This window comes from Salmo salar, chromosome 18 (assembly GCF_965601325.2).
Source record: "Salmo salar chromosome 18, fSalSal1, whole genome shotgun sequence".
NCBI classification, from domain to species: Eukaryota; Metazoa; Chordata; class Actinopteri; order Salmoniformes; family Salmonidae; genus Salmo; species Salmo salar.
The window spans coordinates 32,199,381-32,222,593 of NC_138308.1; the positions used below are offsets into that span (position 1 = coordinate 32,199,381).

At 44.7% G+C, this 23,213-nt stretch overlaps 1 protein-coding gene across 2 annotated transcripts in view; it reads right to left on the reverse strand.

Annotated features, from left to right (window-relative positions):
- Window positions 1-1,017: 1,017 nt before the first annotated feature.
- The window catches only part of LOC106577242 (leucine zipper putative tumor suppressor 2 homolog), a 101,162-nt gene continuing 78,966 nt past the window's right edge, over window positions 1,018-23,213 (reverse strand). For both annotated transcript variants that reach the window (XM_014155168.3, XM_014155167.3), the window contains 7 exons: window positions 14,206-14,445; window positions 13,427-13,832; window positions 8,314-9,054; window positions 7,200-7,322; window positions 6,158-6,304; window positions 5,464-6,021; window positions 1,018-5,119 (listed from right to left, as the gene is read on the reverse strand). In XM_014155168.3, the coding sequence (XP_014010643.2) occupies window positions 4,832-5,119; window positions 5,464-6,021; window positions 6,158-6,304; window positions 7,200-7,322; window positions 8,314-9,054; window positions 13,427-13,832; window positions 14,206-14,408 (2,466 nt within the window). In that variant the 5' untranslated portion in view covers window positions 14,409-14,445 and the 3' untranslated portion in view covers window positions 1,018-4,831. The remainder of the gene's footprint in view (window positions 5,120-5,463; window positions 6,022-6,157; window positions 6,305-7,199; window positions 7,323-8,313; window positions 9,055-13,426; window positions 13,833-14,205; window positions 14,446-23,213) is intronic.

Here is a 23,213-nt window from a genome sequence, read left to right on the forward strand (position 1 = left end):
CTTCACAGATGAAAGCAGGTTCACACTGAGCACGTGACAGACGTGACAGAGTCTGGAGACGCCGTGGAGAACGTTCTGCTGCCTGCAACATCCTCCAGCATGACCGGTTTGGCGGTGGGTCAGTCATGGTGTGGGGTGGTATTTCTTTGGGGGGCCGCACAGCCCTCCATGTGCTCGCCAGAGGTAGCCTGACTGCCATTAGGTAGCGAGATGAGATCCTCAGACCCCTTGTGAGACCATATGCTGGTGCGGTTGGCCCTGGGTTCCTCCTAATGCAAGACAATGCTAGACCTCATGTGGCTGGAGTGTGTCAGCAGTTCCTGCAAGAGGAAGGCATTGATGCTATGACTGGCCCGCCCGTTCCCCAGACCTGAATCCAATTGAGCACATCTGGGACATCATGTCTCACTCCATCCACCAACGCCACGTTGCACCACAGACTGTCCAGGAGTTGGCGGATGTTTTAGTCCAGGTCTGGGAGGAGATCCCTCAGGAGACCATCCGCCACCTCATCAGGAGCATGCCCAGGCGTTGTAGGGAGGTCATACAGGCACGTGAAGGCCACACACTACTGAGCCTCATTTTGACTTGTTTTAAGGACATTACATCAAAGTTGGATCAGCCTGTAGTGTGGTTTTCCACTTTAATTTTGAATGTGACTCCAAATCCAGACCTCCATGGGTTGATAAATTGGATTTCCATTGATTATTTTTGTGTGATTTTGTTGTCAGCACATTCAACTATGTAAAGAAAAAAGTATTTAATAAGATTATTTCATTAATTCAGATCTACGATGTGTTATTTTAGTGTTCCCTTTATTTTTTTGAGCAGTGTGTGTGTGTGTGTGTGTGTGTGTGTGTGTGTGTGTGTGTGTGTGTGTGTGTGTGTGTGTGTGTGTGTGTGTGTGTGTGTGTGTGTGTGTGTGTGTGTGTGTGTGTGTGTGTGTGTGTGTGTGTGTGTGTGTGTGTGTGTGTGTGTGTACCAATGCACCACAGAGGGAATTCCAACAACCATGGGGACATTGTGTATCTTTTAATAAAAAGTCATTTTGTCAAAGAAATTTACAACAAACACCACATATTAATAAACAAAACACTATAAATACACAAATATATAATTGTATATTTATGCACACTAAGGAAGAAAACAAACAAGACTAATAAACAAACGTTGCTTTGGTCTAGACGCAGTGGCTACATTTGAAATATATTTTTTGTCTGCGTAAAGGACTAGAGTGGCGTTCGTTGTTGACCATTTTCTGTGTAAATGTCTATTATGGGATTCTGTAAAACAGTGAGAGATGTGAAAAGGGGTTCACTACACTTGTGCTACTTATTCCACTTTAATGTGTTAAAAACCATGCTACAGAGGATATGATGGAGGTATCTGTTTCTATGTGATGAACACATATGAAATATTATTTTGATTAAATGCTTTGTGTTAATACATGTAGTCTGAAGATGCCAAACACAACAAATGATGAAGATATGTGACATGAATGATGATGATGACAGCCAAATGAAAGCTCAATCGCATTCAACAATGATGACCATTAATGTGCTGACCAATGTAAACCTTGGCTAAAAGCTGGATATCTCCCAAATTTTTGTATATACACTGAACAAAAAATATAAATGGAACATGTAAAGTGTTGGTCCCCCTCCAAAAATCACATATTTTCCATATGCACAAAAAGCTTATTTCTCTCAAATTTGTTTACATCCCTGTTAGTGAGCATTTCTCCTTTTGTAAAATAATCCAACCACTTTACAGGTATGGCATAAAAAGAAGCTGATTAAACAGGATTATTACACAGGTGCACCTTGTGCTGGGGACAATAAAAGGCCACTTTAAAATGTGCAGTTTTGCCACACAACACAATGCCACAGATGTCTCAGGTTTTGAGGGAGCGTGCAATTGGCAGCTGACTGCAAGAATGTCCACCAGAGCTGTTGCCAGATAATGAAAGGTTCTTTTGTCTACCATAAGCCACCTCCCACGTCATTTTAGAGAATTTGGCAGTACGTCCAACCGGTCTCAGAACCGCAGACCACGTGTAACCACGCCAGCCCAGGACCTCCACATTCTGCTTCTTCACCTGTGAGATTGTCTGGGGGGGTATTTATGTCATTAATAAAGCTCTTCTGTGGTGAAAAAATTGTCTGGGCCTGGCTCCCCAGTGGGTGGGCCTATGCCCTCCAAGGCCCACCCATGGCTGCACCTGGGCCCAGCCATGTGAAATCCATAGATTAAGGCCTAATGAATTTATTTCAATTGACTGATTTCCTTATATGAACGGTAACTCAGTAAAATCTTTGAAATTGTTGTATGTTGTGTTAATATTTTTGTCTGTTTGCATGTTGCGTTTATATTACAGTATGTTTAATCAAAATGCAGCTTGGTCAACAAAAAATAATGGAGTATGTAAAATATGATGTAAAAAAGGATTTTTAATGCATGCAGTAGATCACTCCACTCTTTCTAGACCTTTTCCAATTCTGATTGATCATCTCATTGGGAAATGTGTGGTGCTGCAAAGATATATAGAAATCTTTATTATACTTTGTATATTAAACCCACAATGGTACCGGTGTTACCACAAAATATCTTCAGGCGCTATATAAAAAATATACACATCATCATCATCATAGATCATATTGATTTTATTTATCTGTTAAGAATCTTTTTTATATACTTTGTTTTACTCTGTAATACAAAAGATCACACCTCTAGTTGAATCCATTCTTATGAGAAAGCACAATTGAAGACTGCCTTATTTATTCATGGTTCCCAGCATAGACATAGAATTACATTATAGTAATTATATTTCTATGGTTCCCAGTGGCTGCCAATATGTCAACCAGAGATTTCAGTCCCATCCCCCTTGGAGCTCCCAAGGCAATAACATAACCAGTGTAACAGTTCCATAATGACCGAAGTGTCATGCCTTAGGCTAATCTATCATGCAATGTCCAGAACAAACCCCTACATTATCTGGACTGACTCTGACAGACAGGGAAAGACATGCAATCATGCCATCCACATTATCTACATGTCAGTGAGGGAGTCTCACAGTCAGGGACAGGAAGACTACGAAGTGTTATTTGGCTTTTTTGAGTGAGGGAGGGGGGGGGGGTCTAGTAATACTCAGAAGTGTATTCACAGTCCAGAGTGTGTGACAGTGAGAGAGGACAAGGGAGGGAGGCCTACAGTACAGTTTGACATGGATGTTTTGTTGCTTTCACTGTGATACCATCAGGGAAAGTGCCACCAAAGAGAGAGAGATTTGTTTCTTCCTTTGATATGAGAGCAAGATCTCCCAAGCTGCACTCCCTCTTATTGCTACATGCTTCTATCTCTTCTGTGTCCATACAAAGGGGTCAACTACATGAGAAAGACAGAACAGTCACATCCAGAACTGAATAGAGCATTATGAGTTTTTGTGCAAAATGATCCCAGGTATTCTCTTGGTGTAGCCTAGTTTGTGTCTTAGCCGGTGTTGATAACTGAATGGTTGCATTTGCTATGTGCCAAGAATCCTTATACATTCCATTAAAATACTCCAGTGTTTCTGTAACTCAGAAAAGACCAGGCTGTATCTTAAAATTGCTACTTCTAGATGAGTTGATGATCCATTGAATACTGTATATTTAACATGAGAACACATTGTAAAAGTGGGAAATTTGCTCTGAGTTCTGTGGACAAACGTAAACACAGTCGAGGGGTGATGTCATCTTTATTGTGATGTCATCATTATGTGCTGGTCGTCAGGTAGTCACCCCTGTGTGCTATATACAGATATGATTTCAGTTGAGTGATCTGAGATCTGTGCCCTTTTTCTGCGACTCCCATTGCTTTCAATACCCTGATTTGAGCAAGGTTTGAGTGATGCCTGCTTGTTTCTCAAGTCAAAAGTCATAGTATACGTCCCATAGAGTGCTGGTACTATAGCTGGGCAATCAAACCCATGTGAGAAGGCAAGGAGGATGTGTTGGTCTAAGGGTGAATCTCAATCTGGAAAGGAAACCACTTTAAACTGTTGCGATACACCCTAAACTTCTTTCAAGTCCAAATGGCGAAGTGATGGAGTCCTTTCTGACTGCAGGTAGTCAGCTGTTCCTGTGAGGGCCTAGAGGAGGGTGCATCCCAGTGTCTAGTGGAGTAAATCAACCCTTAGACAGAGATGCTCCCTTAATGTCCATGACAGCATACACACTTAGAAAAAAGGGTTCCAAAAGTATACTTCGGCTGTCCCCATGGGGGAACCTTTTTTGGTTTGAGGTTCTGCCTGGAACCAAAAGGGTTCTATCTGGAACCAAAACTAGTTATTCAAAGGGTTCTCCTATGGGAACAGACAAAGAACCCGTTTAGGTTCTAGATAGCACATATTTTCCTAAGAGTGTAGAGAAGTAAAGAGTGCTGGTACTGTGGTTAGGGGAGTAAGTCCAGGTAAGTGCAGTAAGTACAGTCCTCTGTAGTCTGGATGCAAATTTAAAATGGTAACCTGTTCTCTAGCCAAAATAAGTGCACTACATAGCGAATAGGGTTCCATTTTGGACGCAGACTTCTCAGTAGCAGTGATGGGGAAATCAGATCAAATCAGGGTGCTGGTACTAATTGTCATGGGAGCGAGAGGACACTGGGGTTAGACAACGCCCCTATCTGGTCTCTAAATTTCACTGGGGTTAGACAACGCCCCTGTCTGGTCTCTAAATCTCACTGGGGTTAGACAACACCCCTGTCTGGTCTCTAAATTTCACTGGGGTTAGACAACGCCCATGTCTGGTCTCTAAATCTCACTGGGGCGAGAGGACACCCTTGCATGGTCCCTCTAGATCTCAGTAGCGGCGATCTCCTCGAAGTGGATGTCGTTGCTGCCGCTGTGGACGTCGTAGTCCTCTACATCTCTGTTCTCCAGCTCTAGACTGAGCTCTCTCATCACCCTTTCCAGATCTCTGTTCCTCCTGTACATCTGGATGTAGTTCTGCTGCAGCTGCTTCTGGTAGCGGATCACCTTTTCCTTTTCCTCCTGCCAGACCTTCCTCTCCTCCTGAAATCCTCCCAGCTGCTCCTCACTGCTCCTCCTCTCGTACATCAGCTCTGCCCTCAGCCTCTCCACCTGACACACAACACAAGGATTGATTGGTTGATTAACTGATTGGTGGTATTTATTTGATCATTTTAAAATCCATATGAAGTTGTTCTATCACAATGTTGAAACAATACACAACAGAGCAGTATAAAAAATAAGTATTATTCAAGCACTATTTTGCAATGAAAATGGTAAAAAAATTATTGAAACAAGGTCGGTCATTGTTTTTCCAAGTGTGTGGTTTTAACATGTGCAGGTTTTACTGTCTGAACACCAATAGAGAAACCACAGAAACTAGTGCAATGGTGTGAGGGATGGGGGTTCATATGAGACTGAAAGAAAGTATAAACATCATTGTTGTTGGAGCTCACCTGTTGCCTGAGTCCCAGCACAGCTTCAGCACTCTGCCTCTGAGCCTTGGTCTCATCACTCTCCCCTCCCCAACCCAGCCTCCCCTCCTCCGCCTCTCGGTACCCCACAGAGGGGCTGAGGCCCCCCCTTCCACCCGCCACACCCCCACGCCCCTGGGGGAGGGGCAGGCTCATACATTGGCCCTTAGTGGCTGGTGCCTGGCCTCCAGCCACTAAGGGCTGGAGGCCCTTAGTGGCAAGATATCCTCCTCCCTGATTGGCCAGGGCATCTCGGAGGCGGGCCAACTCTTCCTCCAAGCATCCGACTTTCTCGCGGAGCAGCTCGGCTTCGCTCTTCCTGCGCTGGAGCTCATTCTCGCAGACCTCCAACTCCAGGGAGCGTGTTCGTAGGGCCGACCCAGCCTCCTGGGTCGTAGCCTGGCTGTTCTGGAGATCAGACCTGACCTCTCTCAACTGGGACTTCAGGACCACCAGCTCCCCGCCCTTCTGGCTCAGCTCTGACTGGCTCTCCTTCAGTTGCTGTTTCAAAAGGGAGATCTCACCTGATTTCTGACACACCTGGGGAGGGAGGGAGGGAGGGAGGGAAGGAAGGGAAGGAAGGAGGAAATGAGGGAGAAAAAATATTTTGTGAATATTGAGATCACTTACTTTGAAATGGTGTACATGAATCAACCCTAACGCCTGACCCACCCACCTCCCACTTGGTCTCTTCTAGGCGTGGTCCCAGCTGGGTCTGCTCTCTCTGTATAGAGGCACACCTCCTCTCCAGCTCTTTCCTGTCCTGCAGCAGAGAGGAGAAGTCCTCCTGAAGCTTCTTCTTCTCCTGCTGCAGTTGGAACACCTGAAATAAAGACACAGACAGTTACATGCTGACCACACCGCTCGCGTCGTGTGTGCAAGCATTGCAAAATAAATTGTAACATACATGTTATTCAGTTATTGCACCCACACTGCTCGCATGCGCCATTGAGCGTCTGCGTTGCCAAGCGCTAATATAGAAGTCAGTTCTATTTGTGACGCTGAACGGAGTGCAAGTCCTGCCTCTCCCATCTTCTCATTGGTTTATAGAAGCAGATACCCACGTGCCATCTCCTCATTGGTTATGCCCACATGGGTGATTGAAAGATGAACTGAGTTCCGTTGGTCATCGTGGTAACTATGGAAGTTAGATGCCAATCGCCATATAAAGTCCAAAGAAGAAAAGGCCTGGAAGGAGGAGAGATGACTAGAAACGATTCGGTTGACCGTTTTATGTGTGGATTAATTGTCGGAGTAGAGGACCTTGTACATTTCAGGTAAAATAACAACTCAACGTTTATATCCCAGGACAAATTAGCTAGCAACAGCAAGCTAGCTAAATATAACAAATTAGCTAGCAACTGCAAGCTAACTAGCTAAATTGCCATAAATGTTTCATGCTTTTCAACCTGTCCCCAAATTAATATAATTGGTTCAGAGTTTGCTTTGATATTTCAACCTGCGTGTCGGGATCGCGTTTGGTGTGCGGGACAAAATCAATTTGCGCACAATGGCGCACGTGTGCGGCCGGTTTGGGTACGGTGTTAGGGTGACATTTTGACAGAAAATGAAGAAACGCTACTAAAACAGAAGCAACATATCATACAGTAATAAACAATCATAATAATAGCTTTTTATGTAACTTGCAACAATACCTGTCACACAAAGAAGGGCCCTGCTTCCCAAACTAAGTTGACTGAAGTATTTCTGTCTGTTACCTGTAGCTGTAAGGCCTGTTGTACTCTCTGGGCCTTCTGTGAAGCCTGTTTCATCTTAGAGGAACAGCTCTGTCTCAGCTCTTCCAGCTCTCTCTCACAGCGAAGCTGCTTCTCCTCGTATACCTACAGGACAGGAGGTCAGGGGTTAGTCGTCACAGTTTAGAAGTTACATACAGATACCACATCCAGAGGTCAAACTGTGAACCAGCACTAGTATGGCTCAAAAGTATACACTGAACAAAAATATAAATGTAACATGTAATGTGCTGGTGCCATGTTTCATGAGCTGAAATAAAAGATCCCAGACATTTTCCATACGCACAAAAAGCTTATTTTTCGCAAATGTTATGCACAAATTTGTTTACATCCCTGTTAGTGAGCATTTCTACTTTGCCAAGTTAATCCATCCACCTGACAGGTGTGGCATATCAAGAAGATGATTAAATAACATGATCATTACACAGGTGCTCCTTGTGCTGGGGACAATAAAAAACCACTCTAAAATATGCAGTTTTGTCAAACTTCACAATTCCACAGATGTCTCAAGTTTTGAGGGAGCGTGCAATTGGCATGCTGACTGCAGGAATGTCCACCAGAGCTGTTGCTAGAGAATTGAATGTTCATAAGCCACCTCCCACGTCGTTTTAGAGAATTTGGCAGTACGTCCAACAGGCCTCACAAACGCAGACCATGTGTAACCACGCCAGCCCAGGACCTCCACATACGGCTTCTTCACCTGCAGGATCGTGTGAGACCAGCCACCCAGACAGCTAATGAAACAGGAGTATTTCTGTCTGTAATAAAGCCCTTTTGTGGGAAAAACAAATTCTGATTGGCTTTGCCTGGCTCCCAAGTGGGTGGGCCTAGGCCCTCCCAGGCCCATCCATGGCTGCACCCCTGCCCAGTCATGTGAAATCCATAGATTAGGGCCTAATGAATTTATTTAAATATCAACTGTATCATTGAAATTGTAGCATGTTTCATTTATATTTTTGTTCAGTATATATGGAATAATTGAGCTTAGTAATAGAACCAGCAGAAATGACAGAAACAAACATTTTAATAATATTTCTCCTCGAGGCAACACTTTAAGCCTGCTTAAATCCCCTCTCACCTGACAGATGGCATCCTCGTTCTCGTCCAGGTTCTCTCTGAGTTGCTGCAGCTCCAGGTCTCTCTCCCTCAACTTCTCCTCCAGCTCCCTCACCACCCCCTCATAACCCTCCAGGGTCGGGGGCGAGCGCCCACATGACCCGCTGTCCGACAGGGGCTGGCCTCGCCCACTCAGCGACCCTGTGCTCTTACTGGACGACGACCGCCCGCTGTCCGAGTTTGAGTGACCGTGGGAGGTAGAGTGGGCATGACCTCCGTTGATCCCCAACCCTCCGTTTGTGGTTGTGGTTCTCCCAGGCTCCGGGCCCACCCCGGACCCCCCAGACCCTGAACCTGACCCGGAGGCCTCGCTATTGGCCAGGCTGTAGGCGTTGCTGCTGTGGGTGGGCAGGCTGGACAAGGAGTTACGGCCAGAGTCTGACATGGAGCAGGAATGGCTGCTGCGAGCGTTGCGTCCTCTGCTGTATGAGTTCCTCTTGCTATCTGAGGAAGAGCCGACCAGAGGTACAACGTTCCCGTAGCTCCCCGTGCCATTGACCACGTTATTGAACACGGTATTCACGTTATTGACCACTGTATTTTCATTATTCCCGTTGATAGACAGGGGCAGGAGGAGGTTGAGGCTGCCTTGGCTCTCAGAGAGGTTGCCCCCTGGTCTCGGGGAGAGGTACTGCACTGAGTGGCGGTTCTTCGGGACCACCGGTTTGAACGCGGTGGGACGGATCAGAATCTTCTCCATGTTCTGCAATGGAAGACAGTATTTGTTAACGAAGACAGTATTTGTTAATGAAAACATTATTTGTTAATGGGAGACAGTATTTGTTAACCTCTTATTGGTAGGGGGCAGTATTTTCACGTTCGGATGAAATACGTGCCCATATTAAACGTTGTAAAGCATCAATCTTTAGGGCCTTTAGAACGTGAAAATTCAGTAATATTCCAACCGGACCATTCCAGTGTCTTGAAAAACGTTTTGGAACACAGCTACCTCTCGCGTGAATGCGCGCCAATGAACTGATGTCCTTCCCTGGCTCTACAACTTCCCAGCCTTCTCGTTCGGTCTCTGTTCATCATAGACGCCTCAAACAACTTTCTAAAGACTGTTGACATCTAGTGGAAGCCTTAGGAAGTGCACAATGATTACTGAGTCACTGTGTGTTTGATAGGCAATGACTTGAAAAGAGTCCACGCATCAGATTTCCACTTCCTGGTAGGATTTTTCTCAGGTTTTTGCCTGCCATATGAGTTCTGTTATACTCACAGACATTATTCAAACAGTTTTAGAAACTTCAGAGTGTTTTCTATCCAAATGTACTAATAATATGCATATTCTAGTTTCTGGGCCCGAGTAGTAGGCATTTTAATTTGGGTACGTTTTTCATCCGGCTGTAAAAATTCTGCCCCCTATATCAAAGAGGTTTTAATGAAGACAGTATTTGTTAATGGAAGATAGTATTTGTTAATGAAGACATTATTTGTTAACCTCTCTAGGGGGTGTGGGACGGTAGCGTCCACCTGGCCAACATCCAGTGAAATTGCAGAACTTCAAAAACAGAAATACTCATTATAAAAATTCATAAAACATACAAGTGTTATACATCGGTTTAAACATGAACTTCTTGTTAATCCAACCACGGTGTTAGATTTCAAAAAGGCTCTACGGTGAAAGCATACCATGCGATTATCTGAGAACAGCACCCAGCAGACAAATCATTACAAACAGTTACCAGCCAAGTAGAGGAGTTACAAAAGTCAGAAATAGCAATAAAATGAATCACTTACCTTTGATGATCTTCATATGGTTGCACTCACAAGACTCCCATTTACTCAATAAATGTTTGTTTTGTTCGATAAAGTCTCTCTTTATATCCAAAAACCTCAGTTTTGTTCACGCATTTTGTTCAGTAATCAATGGGCTCAAAGGCAGTCACAACAGGCAGACGAAAAGTATCAGTAAAGTTCGTAGAAACATGTCAAACGATGTTTATAATCAATCCTCAGGTTGTTTTTAGTCATAATAATCAATAATATTTCAACCGGACAAAAGCTTCGTCAATATAAGAGGATAACAAGAAAGGCGCACTCTCGGTCGTGCGCATGAAAAACCTCTGGGACACTGCAGTGTCCACTCATTCAGAGAGGTCTTACTCCCTCATTTTTCAGAATACAAGCCTGAACCAATTTCTAAAGACTGTTGACATCTAGTGGAAGCCATAGGAAGTGCAATTTCAGTCCTAAGTCAATGGATACTGTAATGGCATTCAATAGAAAACTACAAACATAAAAAAATCCCACTTCCTGGATGGATTTTTCTCAGGTTTTCGCCTGCCATATCAGTTCTGTTATACTCACAGACATTATTAACCTCTTTAGGGTCGGCGGGACGAAATCATCCCCCCTACTCAACAGCCAGTTGAATCCCGTGGCGCGTTATTCAAATACCTTAGAAATGCTATTACTTCAATTTCTCAAACATATGACTATTTTACACCATTTTAAAGACAAGACTCTCGTTAATCTAACCACACTGTCCGATTTCAAAAAGGCTTTACAACGAAAGCAAAACATTAGATTATGTCAGCAGAGTACCCAGCCAGAAATAATCAGACACCCATTTTTCAAGCTAGCATACAATGTCACATAAACCCAAACCACAGCTAAATGCAGCACTAACCTTTGATGATCTTCATCAGATGACAACCCTAGGACATTATGTTATACAATGCATGCATGTTTTGTTCAATCAAGTTCATATTTATATATAAAAAACAGCTTTTTACATTAGCATGTGACGTTCAGAACTAGCATACCCCCCGCAAACTTCCGGTGAATTTACTAAATTACTCACGATAAACATTCACAAAAAACAGAACAATTATTTTAAGAATTATAGATACAGAACTCCTTTGCGCAATCGAGGTGTCCGATTTTAAAATAGCTTTTTGGTGAAAGCACATTTTGCAATATTCTGAGTAGATAGCCCGGCATCACAGGGCTAGCTATTTAGACACCCAGCAAGTTTAGCACTCACCAAAGTCAGATTTACTATAAGAAAAATGTTATTACCTTTGCTGTTCTTCGTCAGAATGCACTCCCAGGACTTCTACTTCAATAACAAATGTTGGTTTGGTTCAAAATAATCCATAGTTATATCCAAATAGCGGCGTTTTGTTCGTTCGTTCAAGACACTATCCGAAGTGTAAATAAGGGTCACGCGCACGACGCATTTCGTGACAAAAAAATTCTAAATATTACATTACCGTACTTCGAAGCATGTCAACCGCTGTTTAATACAAATTTTATGCCATTTTTCTCGTAAAAAAGCGATAATATTCCGACCGGGAAAGCGTGTTTACGTTCAAAGACAGAAAGAAAATAAAACATGGGGTCGACTCGTGCACGCGCCTCAGCCCATTGTCCTCTGATAGAGCACTTGCCAAAAGCGCTAATGTGTTTCAGCCAGTGGCTGGAATTACATCATTCAGCTTTTTCCCGGGTTCTGAGAGCCTATGGGAGCCGTAGGAAGTGTCACGTTACAGCAAAGATCCTCAGTCTTCAATAAACAGAGTCAAGAAGCTCAAGGAATGGTCAGACAGGCCACTTCCTGTACAGAATCTTCTCAGGTTTTTGCCAGCCATATGAGTTCTGTTATACTCACAGACACCATTCAAACAGTTTTAGAAACTTTAGGGTGTTTTCTATCCAAAGCCAATAACTATATGCATATTCTAGTTTCTGGGCAGTAGTAATAACCAGATTAAATCGGGTACGTTTTTTATCCGGCCGTGTAAATACTGCCCCCTACCCCCAACAGGTTAACAGTTTTGGAAACTTTTGAGTGTTTTCTATCCAAATCTACCAATTATATGCATATCCTAGCTTCTGGGCCTGAGTAGCAGGCAGTTTACTTTGGGCACGCTTTTCATCCGGAGGTGAAAATAGTGCCCCCTACCCTAATGAAGTTAATGAAGACAGTATTTCTTAATGGAAGATAGTATTTGTTAATGGTTCCTGTTGTTCATATCAAGTGCATTTCCAGAAAACTCACTTTAATACATCTTAACATTGTTGTTTTTAACGATAAATAATGAATTATTATCATGCTCATGATTTTCCTTATTGCCTGATATCAAAATCAATTGAATCTAGACAAGACCCTCTCAATCCTATAGTATCATAGCTCTGACCAACACTTTATTGGCATTTCCTTGTTAAATAAAGGGAAAGAAATATAAAAGAAACTGACGTTGGTGATTTATACCAGCAGTGTTAATTAGAAATGCCTGGTCTCCTCCCATTGAAGACAGGCACACTGATAGGACGGAAGGTCATTCTGAAAGCTCTGATTGGCTTCATTAATATTCATAGGTTTCCAGTAAGCAGCTTTTCTCATGATTTTGAGTATGTCACGACATAAGAGAGAGACGGGGAGAGAGAGAGAGACGGGGGTTGGAGAGAGGAAGAGAAAGATGGAGGGACAGAGAGAGAGAGATAGGGACGGATCAAGAGAAGGAGGAGAGAGAGAGACAGAGAAAGACAGCTCTCTACACAGGTTCGGTAAGCGGTTTTCTTAATGGTTTCCCTCAGCCCTCATTGAGTGTGTCAGAGAATATAAGATAGCTCTGACATTGATTATAAGACACGAGGTGACTGACTGTTAAAAGATCTATAACCAGCATTGTCTAAGCTGTGATTATGGTTCCCGCTCTATAAATAGAAATGAATAGCCAATCAGCAGAGAGGATCTAAGGTAAAACATGTCGCATAGTAGCACCTCACCACCGGTGCTGCTCAGTAGCTGGAGTAGTTGGTTAATAGTGAGGTACTGAAACGTTCACTTCACCATTATATAGAAGTATTATTAGCTAGCTAGACTCTATGTTCTGTATATGAGCTTAGTGAGGATTTTACAAGTGAAACTTACAATTGAGAAAGAAATAAAAGTATACTAATGATAGACTTAATATACACAATGACAATGCATGGGCATTACCAACAGGAAGCTGGGATGGTCATTTCTTGACTATACAAGTAATTTATGGCCTTTTTAGATACACAGATACCACAAGCTCGGAAACCACTTGACATTTTGGGAATCCCCCTCCGAAACTCGCCTTCTCCAGTTTTCCTGACACTGGGATGAGTTTGGGCGGCGGACCGCCGATATTCCCGTTGAGACCTCGGTTATTCCTCTGCTCCTCCGAGTCGCTACACGGACTCCCCACCGTCACCACATGGTTATCATTCTGGTCTCCTACAGTCACTACCTCCTCACTCACAAACCCATAGTTCCCATTCCCTCCACTACCACCACCACCTCCAGCCACACCCCCAGCAGAGTTACCCTCCCGGGGCTGCTTCTTGGTGGGCAGTGGCGGCGGCTGAAGCTTGGTGGGCTGGAGCTGGGTCTGGTTATTGATGACCAGTAGTTGTTCCAGGGAGCTCCCGCTGCGCAGGGTGTGGCTATCACCCTGGAGCCTGAAACAACTGGTGGTTGGGGTGTTACGGCGTGGCTTAGTGCTGAAATAAAAATAATTATCATTTAGAATAATCATTGATAAGAATTACAGTATACAGCACTTTTCCAGTAGCTCTTTTCCATAGTAAGGGAAGAATCCCTAGCCTGGCCCCAGGTCTGTTTGTGCTCTTGTTTGGTATGACAATCCCATAAGGAGTTGGCAAGAGAGCAGAAACAAGGCAAAAGACTGGCATCCAGGCTAGAAAATCACCTTGTCCACAACCAATATAGTCTGAGTGCCAGATCTGTTTGTGCTACCATGTCAACTCCTTGTCACTTATTCTCAAGCCGTTTGTCTTGACCAGGACAGCAATAGAGTGGGCAAGGGCATGAACAGACTGGCACCTGGGCTACGACCAATGAGTAGCACCCTACCTGAACTCTCTGGCAGCCCGGCAGTGTCGCTGCTCCTGATGGGTCCGGCCAGAGATGAGGCTGCTGACGGAGCCCATGGTGGCTCCGGGGACAAAGGTGCCACAGGGCCCTCCGACGACAGGGGAGAGGGTGACGATATGGAGGCTGGTGGGAGGCTTGGGGTGGTCAGTCACAGACACAGGCAGGGTCTGAGCCAGAGCCATGTTACCTGGACAACACCAGACATACACCCAACACACTCTGCAGAGAGAGCGAGAGAGAGAGAGAGAGAGCGAGAGAGAGAGAGAGAGAGAGAGAGAGAGAGAGAGAGAGAGAGAGAGAGAGAGAGAGAGAATTAGACCCAACCCAATTAAGAGAAAACAAAAATATATTTACACATTGGAAAGAATTAACACAAAAACTGAGCAAACTAGAATGCTATTTGGCCCAAAACAGGGAGTTCACAGTGGCAGAATACCTGACCACAGTGACTGACCAATTTTTAAGGAAAGCTTTGACTATGTACAGACTCAGTGAGCATAGCCTTGCTATTGAGAAAGGCCGCTGTAGGCAGACCTGGCTCTCAAGAGAAGACAGGCTATGTGCACACTGCCCACAAAATGAGGTGGAAACTGAGCTGCACTTCCTAACCTCCTGTCAAATGTATGACCATATTAGAGACATGTATTTCCCTCAGATTACACAGATCCACAAAGAATTCAGATAAACTCCCATATCGACTGGGTGAAATACCACGGTGTGTCATCACGACATGAAGAATTGTGACCTGTTGTCACAAGAACAAACACCATTGTAAATACAACCCATATTTACGTTTATTTATTTTCCCTTTTGTACTTTTTGAACATTGTTACAACACTGTAAATAGACATAAAACAACATGTGAAATGTCTCTATTGCTTCGAAACTTTTGTGAGTGTAATGTTTACTGTTTACTGTTAATTTTATATTGTTTATTTCACTTTTGTTTATAATCTTTTTCACTTGCTTCCGCAATGTAAACGTATGTTTCCCATGCCAATTAAGCCATTTGAATTTAATTGAGATAGAAAGAGAGAGAGAGAAAAGTTGAATATCAATGGAATTTTGTCAGGTCATCATGACGGCTACTGTTGGCTTCCTCACTGATACAGTTAAAATGTCACACTCAAACCATCAGTATAGGAGACAGAGATAGAGAGCATGTGCAGAGGGTAGAGGGAGTTTAATTTCCAGCCAATATTATGCTAGTATGAGTTGACAGAGAGGGGACATTTTATATTTAGCCTGTTGTGCATCGCTCAAAGCTGTCTGGCCAAGAGGAATAATACAACTCAACTATGACGGCACACTGCATGTCAGAGCCATCAAGCACGCACGCACGCACGCACGCACGCACACACACACACACACACACACACAGGTGTGTCAAATCAAATTTTATTGGTCACATACATGTGTTTAGCAGATGTTATTGCGAGTGTAGCGAAATGCTTGTGCATACTAGTTCCGACAGTGCAGAAATATCTAACAAGTAATATCTAACAATTTCACAACAAATAGCTAATACACATAAATCTAAGTAAAGGAATGGAATTAAGAATGTATAAATATATGGACGAGCAATGTCAGTGCGGCATAGACTAAGATACAGTAGATAGTATAGAATACAGTATATACATATGAGATGAGTAATGCAAGATATGTAAACATTATTAAAGTGACATTATTAAAAGTGACTACTGTTCCATTTATTAAAGTGGCCAATGATATCAAGTCTGTGTATGTAGGCTGCAGCCTCGCTGTGCTAGTGATGGCTGTTTAACAATCTGATGATAGAAGGTTTGCGATAGAAGCTGTTTTTCAGTCTCTCGGTCCCAGCTTTGATGCACCTGTACTGACCTCGCCTTCTGGATGATAGCGGAGTGAACAAGCCGTTGGCTTGGGTGGTTCAAATCAAATCAAACTGTATTTGTCACATGCGCCGAATACAACAAGTGTAGACCTTACCGTGAAATGCCTTCTTACACGCCCCTAACCAACAGTGCAGTTCAAGAAGAGTTAAGAAAATACTTACCAAATAAACTAAAGTAAAAAATAATTAAAAGTAACACAATAACATAACAATAACGAGGCTATATACAGGGGGTACCGGTACAGAGTCAGTGTGCGGGGGTACAGGTTAGAGGTCATTTGTACATGTAGGTAGGGGTGAATTGACTATGCAATCATAATAAACAGTGAGTAGCAGCAGTGTAAAAACAAATGGGGGGTGTCAATGTAAGTAGTCCGGTGGTCATCTGATTAGCTGTTCAGGAGTCTTATGGCTTCGGGGTAGAAGCTGTTAAGGAGCCTTTTGGTCCTAGACTTGGCACTCCGGTACCATGCGGTAGCAGAGAAAACTGTCTATGACTTGGGTGACTGGAGTCTGACAATTTTATGAGCTTTCTTCTGACACTGCCAATTATATAGGTCCTGGATTGCAGGAAGCTTGGCCCCAGTGATGTACTGGGCCGTATGCACTACACTCTATAGCGCCTTACGGTCTAATGCTGAGTAGTTGCCATACCAGGCGGTGATGCAAGTGGTCAGGATGCTCTCGAGGGTGCATCTGTATAACTTTTTGAGGGTCTGGGGACCCATGCCAAATCCTTTCAGTCTCCTGAGGGGGAAAAGGTTTTGTCATGCCCTCTTCACGACTGTCTTGGTGTGTTTGGACCATGATACATCGTTGGTGATGTGGACACCAAGGAGTAGAGCTCAGACCGCCTTTTCCTGTAGTCCACGATCAGCTCTTTTGTCTTGCTCACATCGAGGGAGAGGTTGTTGTCCTGGCACCACACTGCCAGTTCTCTGATCTCCTCCCTATAGGCTGTCTCATCATTGTCAGTGATCAGGCCTACCACTGTTGTGTCGTCAGCAAACTTAATGATGGTGTTGGAGTCGTGTTTGGCCACGCAGTTGTGGGTGAACAAGGAGTACAGGAGGGGACTAAGTACACACCCCTAAGGGGCCCCAGTGTTGAGGATCTGCATGGCAGGCATGTTGTTGCCTACCCTTACCACCTGGGGGCGGCCCGTCAGGAAGTCCAGGATATAGTTGCAGAGGGAGGTGTTTAGTCCCAGGGTCCTTAGCTTAGTGATGAGCTTCGTTGGTACTATGGTGTTGAACGCTGAGCTGTAGTCAATGAACAGCATTCTCACATAGGTGTTCCTTTTGTCCAGGTGGGAAAGGGCAGTGTGGAGTGCAATTGAGATTGTGTCATCTGTGGATCTGTTGGTTGTGGTATGCGAATTGGAGTGGGTCTAGGGTATCTGGGAGGATGCTGTTGATGTGAGCCATGACCAGTCTTTCAAAGCACTTTATGGCTACTGACGTGAGTGCTACGGGGCGGTAATCATTTAGGCAGGTTACCTTCGCTTCCTTGGGCACTATGGTGGTCTGCTTGAAACATGTAGGTATTACAGATTCAGTCAGGGAGAGGTTGAAAATGTCAGTGAAGACACTAGCCAGTTGGTCAGCACATGCTTTGAGTACACGTCCTGGTAATCCATCTGGCCCCGCGGCTTTGTGAATGTTGACCTGTTTAAAGGTCTTGCTTACATCGGCTACCGAGAGCGTTACCACACAGTCATCCAGAACAGCTGGTGCTCTCGTGCATGTTTCAGTGTTGCTTGCCTCGAAGCGAGCATAAAAAGTCATTTAGCTCGCCTGGTAGGCTCGAGTCACTGGGCAGCTCGCGTCTGGGTTTCCCTTTGTAGTCCGTAATAGTTTCCAAGCTCTGCCACATCCGACGAGCATCAGAGCAGGTGTAGTAGGATTCAATCTTAATCCTGTATTGACGCTTTGCTTGTTTGATGGTTTGTCTGAGGGCATAGCGGGATTTCTTATAGGCGTCCGAATTATTGTCCTGCTCCTTGAAAGCGGCAGTTCTAGCCTTTAGCTCGTTGCGGATGTTGCCTGTTGCCTCCATGGCTGCTGGTTGGGATATGTACGTACGGTCACTGTGGGGATGACGTTGTCGATGCACTGATTGATGAAGCTGATGACTGAGTGGTATACTCCTTAATGCCATTGGATGAATCCCGGAACATATTCCAGTCTGTACTAGCAAAACAGTCCTGTAGCGTAGCATCCGCGTCATCTGACCACTTCTGTATTGAGCGAGTCATTGGTACTTCCTGCTTTAGTTTTTGCTTGTAAGCAGGATTCAGGAGGATATAATTATTGTCAGATTTGCCAAATGCAGGGCGAGGGAGAGCTTTGTATGCATCTCTTTGTGTGGAGTAAAGGTAGTCTAGAGTTTTTTTCCCTCTGGTTGCACATGTAACATGCTGGTAAAAATATGGCATTTTCTTGTTTGCTTATGGCCTTATAGAGTTGGTTGAGTGTGATCTTAGTGCCAGCATTGGTCTGTGGTGGTAAATAGATGGCTACGAATAATATAGATGAGAACTCTACTTCCGGGTTTGGAGAAGGTAGTCGCACTTCGCTTCGCTCCACAGGTAATATTACATTTCATTACATTACAACGGTTTGATTTGTTTGATCTGAGCAATTTTTTCTTAGCTAGCTACATAGCCATCTTTGTATCAAAGATAATTGTGTAGTTTAGAGTAATTATCGAGGTTAGCTAGCCAGCCAGCTGTTTTCGTCCTCCTAACTTAGTCAACACTGCTAGCTAGCCAACTAGCCAACTTCTACTGACTAGCAGCACTGTAGAAACTATTACATTACAACGGAACGACTTGATTAGTGTAGTGCTAGCTAGCTACATAGCTGTCTTTGCTGTCTTTGTATCTAAGATAATTGTGTAGTTTAGAGTAATTATCGAGGTTAGCTAGCCAGCCGCGCCGCGACGCGACGCCGTTGTCCAGACTCCAGACTTAGTCAACACACCTAGTCATCATCAAACCCACTGCTAGCTAGCCAACCTTTACTGACTAGCAGCACTGTAGAAACTAATACATTACAATGGAACGATTTGACTAGTGCAGTGTTAGTTGACTTTGTCATAGTTTGATAATTGTGTAGTTTGGAGTAATTATCGAGGTTAGCTAGCCAGCTATTTTCGTCCCCCGCGACGAAAATAGGTTACCTAGCCAGCTACACGTTCAAACAAAGTCAACAACGCAGCCACTGCTAGCTAGCCTACTTCACCAGCCAGCAGTACTGTATCATCTTCATCATTTTTAGTCAATAACATTTTTGCAACGTAAGCTTAACTTTCTGAACATTCGAGAAGTGTAGTCCACTTGTTATTCCAATCTCCTTTGCATTAGCGTAGCCTCTTCTGTAGCCTGTCAACTATGTGTCTGTCTATCCCTGTTCTCTCCCCTCTGCACAGGCCACACAAACGCTTCACACCGCGTGGCCGCTGCCACTCTAACCTGGTGGTCCCAGCGCGCACGACCCACGTGGAGTTCCAGGTCTCCGGCAACCTCTGGAACTGCCGGTCTGCGGCCAACAAGGCAGAGTTCATCTCAGCCTATGCTACCCTCCAGCACCTCGACTTCTTGGCACTGACGGAAACATGGATTACCACAGATAACACTGCTACTCCTACTGCTCTCTCCTCGTCTGCCCACGTGTTCTCGCATACCCCGAGAGCATCTGGCCAGCGGGGTGGTGGCACTGGAATCCTCATCTCTCCCAAGTGGACATTCTCTCTTTCTCCCCTGACCCATCTGTCTATCTCCTCATTTGAATTCCATGCTGTCACAGTTACCAGCCCTTTCAAGCTTAACCTGTTAGGGCTAGGGGGCAGTATTGACACGGCTGGATAAAAAACGTACCCGATTTAATCTGGTTACTACTCCTGCCCAGTAACTAGAATATGCATATAATTATTGGCTTTGGATAGAAAACACTCCAAAGTTTCTAAAACTGTTTGAATGTTGTCTGTGAGTATAACAGAACTCAAATGGCAGGTCAAAACCTGAGAAGATTCTGTACAGGAAGTACCCTGTCTGACCATTTCTTGGCCTTCTTTGCCATCTCTATCCATTACAAAGGATCTCTGCTGTTACGTGACACTTCCTATGGCTCACATGGTCTCTCAGAAGGCGGCAAAAAGCTGAATCGTGGCTTTGCAGGCTCTGGCTGAAAAAAAGTAGCGCGTTTGGTTAGTGGCTGGTTACAGTACTGTGAGACTCAGGCTCGTGCCCGCGTCGACCGAAAGCTTTGTTTTCTTTCCTCTGTTTACCTAAACGGAGATTCCCGGTCGGAATATTATCGCTTTTTTTACGAGAAAAATGGCATAAAAATGGATTTTAAACAGCGGTTGACATGCTTCGAAGTACGGTAATGGAATATTTAGAATTTTTTTGTCACGAATTGCGCCATGCTCGTAACCCTGATTTACCATTTCGGATAGTGTCTGGAACGCACGAACAAAACGCCGCTATTTGGATATAACGATGGATTATTTTGGACCAAACCAACATTTGTTATTGAAGTAGCAGTCCTGGGAGTGCATTCTGACAAAGACAACAAAGGTAATCAAACTTTTGTAATAGTAAATCTGACTTTGGTCAGGGCTAAACTTGGTCGGTGTCTAAATGGCTATCCGTGATGGCTGGGCTATCTACTGAGAATATTGCAAAATGTGCTTTCACCGAAAAGCTATTTTAAAATCGGACACCTCGATTGCACAAAGGAGTTCTGTATCTATAATTCTTAAAATAATTGTTATGTTTTTTGTGAACGTTTATCGTGAGTAATTTAGTAAATTGTTAGTAAATTCCCCAGAAGTTTGCTAGTTCTGAACGTCACATGCTAATGTAAAAAGCTGGTTTTTGATATAAATATGAACTTGATTGAACAAAACATGCATGTATTGTATAACATAATGTCCTAGGATTGTCATCTGATGAAGATCATCAAAGGTTAGTGCTGCATTTAGCTGTCTTCTGGGTTTATGTGACATTATATGCTAGCTTGAAAAATGGGTGTCTGATTATTTCTGGCTGGGTACTCTGCTGACATAATCTAATGTTTTGCTTTCGTTGTAAAGCCTTTTTGAAATCGGACAGTGTGGTTAGATTAACGAGAGTCTTGTCTTTAAAATGCTGTAAAATAGTCATATGTTTGAGAAATTGAAGTAATAGCATTTCTAAGGTATTTGAAAATCGCGCCACGGGATTCAACTGGCTGTTGCTTAGGTGGGACGAATTCGTCTAGCCCATAGAGGTTAACATCCTTATCATTTATCGCCCTCCAGGTTCCCTTGGAGAGTTCATCAATGAGCTTGACGTCTTGATAAGTTCCTTTCCTGAGGATGGCTCACCTCTCACAGTTCTGGGTGACTTTAACCTCCCCACGTCTACCTTTGACTCATTCCTCTCTGCCTCCTTCTTTCCACTCCTCTCCTCTTTTGACCTCACCCTCTCACCTTCCCCCCCTACTCACAAGGCAGGCAATACACTTGACCTCATCTTTACTAGATGCTGTTCGTCCACTAATCTCATTGCAACTCGCCTCCAAGTCTCCGACCACTACCTTGTATCCTTTTCCCTCTCGCTCTCATCCAACACTTCTCACTCTGCCCCTACTCGGATGGTATTGCGCCGTCCCAACCTTCGCTCTCTCTCTCCCGCTACTCTCTCCTCTTCCATCCTATCATCTCTTCCCTCTGCTCAAACCTTCTCCAACCTATCCCCTGATTCTGCCTCCTCAACCCTCCTCTCCTCCCTTTCTGCATCCTTTGATTCTCTATGTCCCCTATCCTCCAGGCCGGCTCGGTCCTCCCCTCCTGCTCCGTGGCTCGACGACTCATTGCGAGCTCACAGAACAGGGCGCCGGGCAGCCGAGCGGAAATGGAGGAAAACTCGCCTCCCTGCGGACCTGGCGTCCTTTCACTCCCTCCTCTCTACATATTCCTCTTCTGTCTCTGCTGCTAAAGCCACTTTCTACCACTCTAAATTCCAAGCATCTGCCTCTAACCCTAGGAAGCTCTTTGCCACCTTCTCCTCCCTCCTGAATCCTCCTCCCCCTCCCCCCCCCTCCTCCCTCTCTGCGGATGACTTCGTCAACCATTTTGAAAAGAAGGTTGACGACATCCGATCCTCGTTTGCTAAGTCAAACGACACCGCTGGTCCATCTCACACTGCCCTACCCTGTGCTTTGACCTCTTTCTCCCCTCTCTCTCCAGATGAAATCTCGCGTCTTGTGACGGCCGCCCAACAACCTGCCCGCTTGACCCTATCCCCTCCTCTCTTCTCCAGACCATTTCCGGAGACCTTCTCCCTTACCTCACCTCGCTCATCAACTCATCCTTGACCGCTGGCTACGTCCCTTCCGTCTTCAAGAGAGCGAGAGTTGCACCCCTTCTGAAAAACCCTACACTCGATCCCTCCGAAGTCAACAACTACAGACCAGTATCCCTTCTTTCTTTTCTCTCCAAAACTCTTGAACGTGCCGTCCTTGGCCAGCTCTCCTGCTATCTCTCTCAGAATGACCTTCTCGATCCAAACCAGTCAGGTTTCAAGGCTGGTCATTCAACTGAGACTGCTCTTCTCTGTGTCACGGAGGCTCTCCGCACTGCTAAAGCTAACTCTCTCTCCTCTGCTCTCATTCTCCTAGACCTATCTGCTGCCTTTGATACGGTGAACCATCAGATCCTCCTCTCCACCCTCTCCGAGTTGGGCATCTCCGGCGCGGCCCACGCTTGGATTGCGTCCTACCTGACAGGTCGCTCCTACCAGGTGGCGTGGCGAGAATCTGTCTCCGCACCACGTGCTCTCACCACTGGTGTCCCCCAGGGCTCTGTTCTAGGCCCTCTCCTATTCTCGCTATACACCAAGTCACTTGGCTCTGTCATATCCTCACATGGTCTCTCCTATCAATGCTATGCAGACGACACACAATTAATCTTCTCCTTTCCCCCTTCTGATAACCAGGTGGCGAATCGCATCTCTGCATGTCTGGCAGACATATCAGTGTGGATGACGGATCACCACCTCAAGCTGAACCTCGGCAAGACAGAGCTGCTCTTCCTCCCGGGGAAGGACTGCCTGTTCCATGCTCTC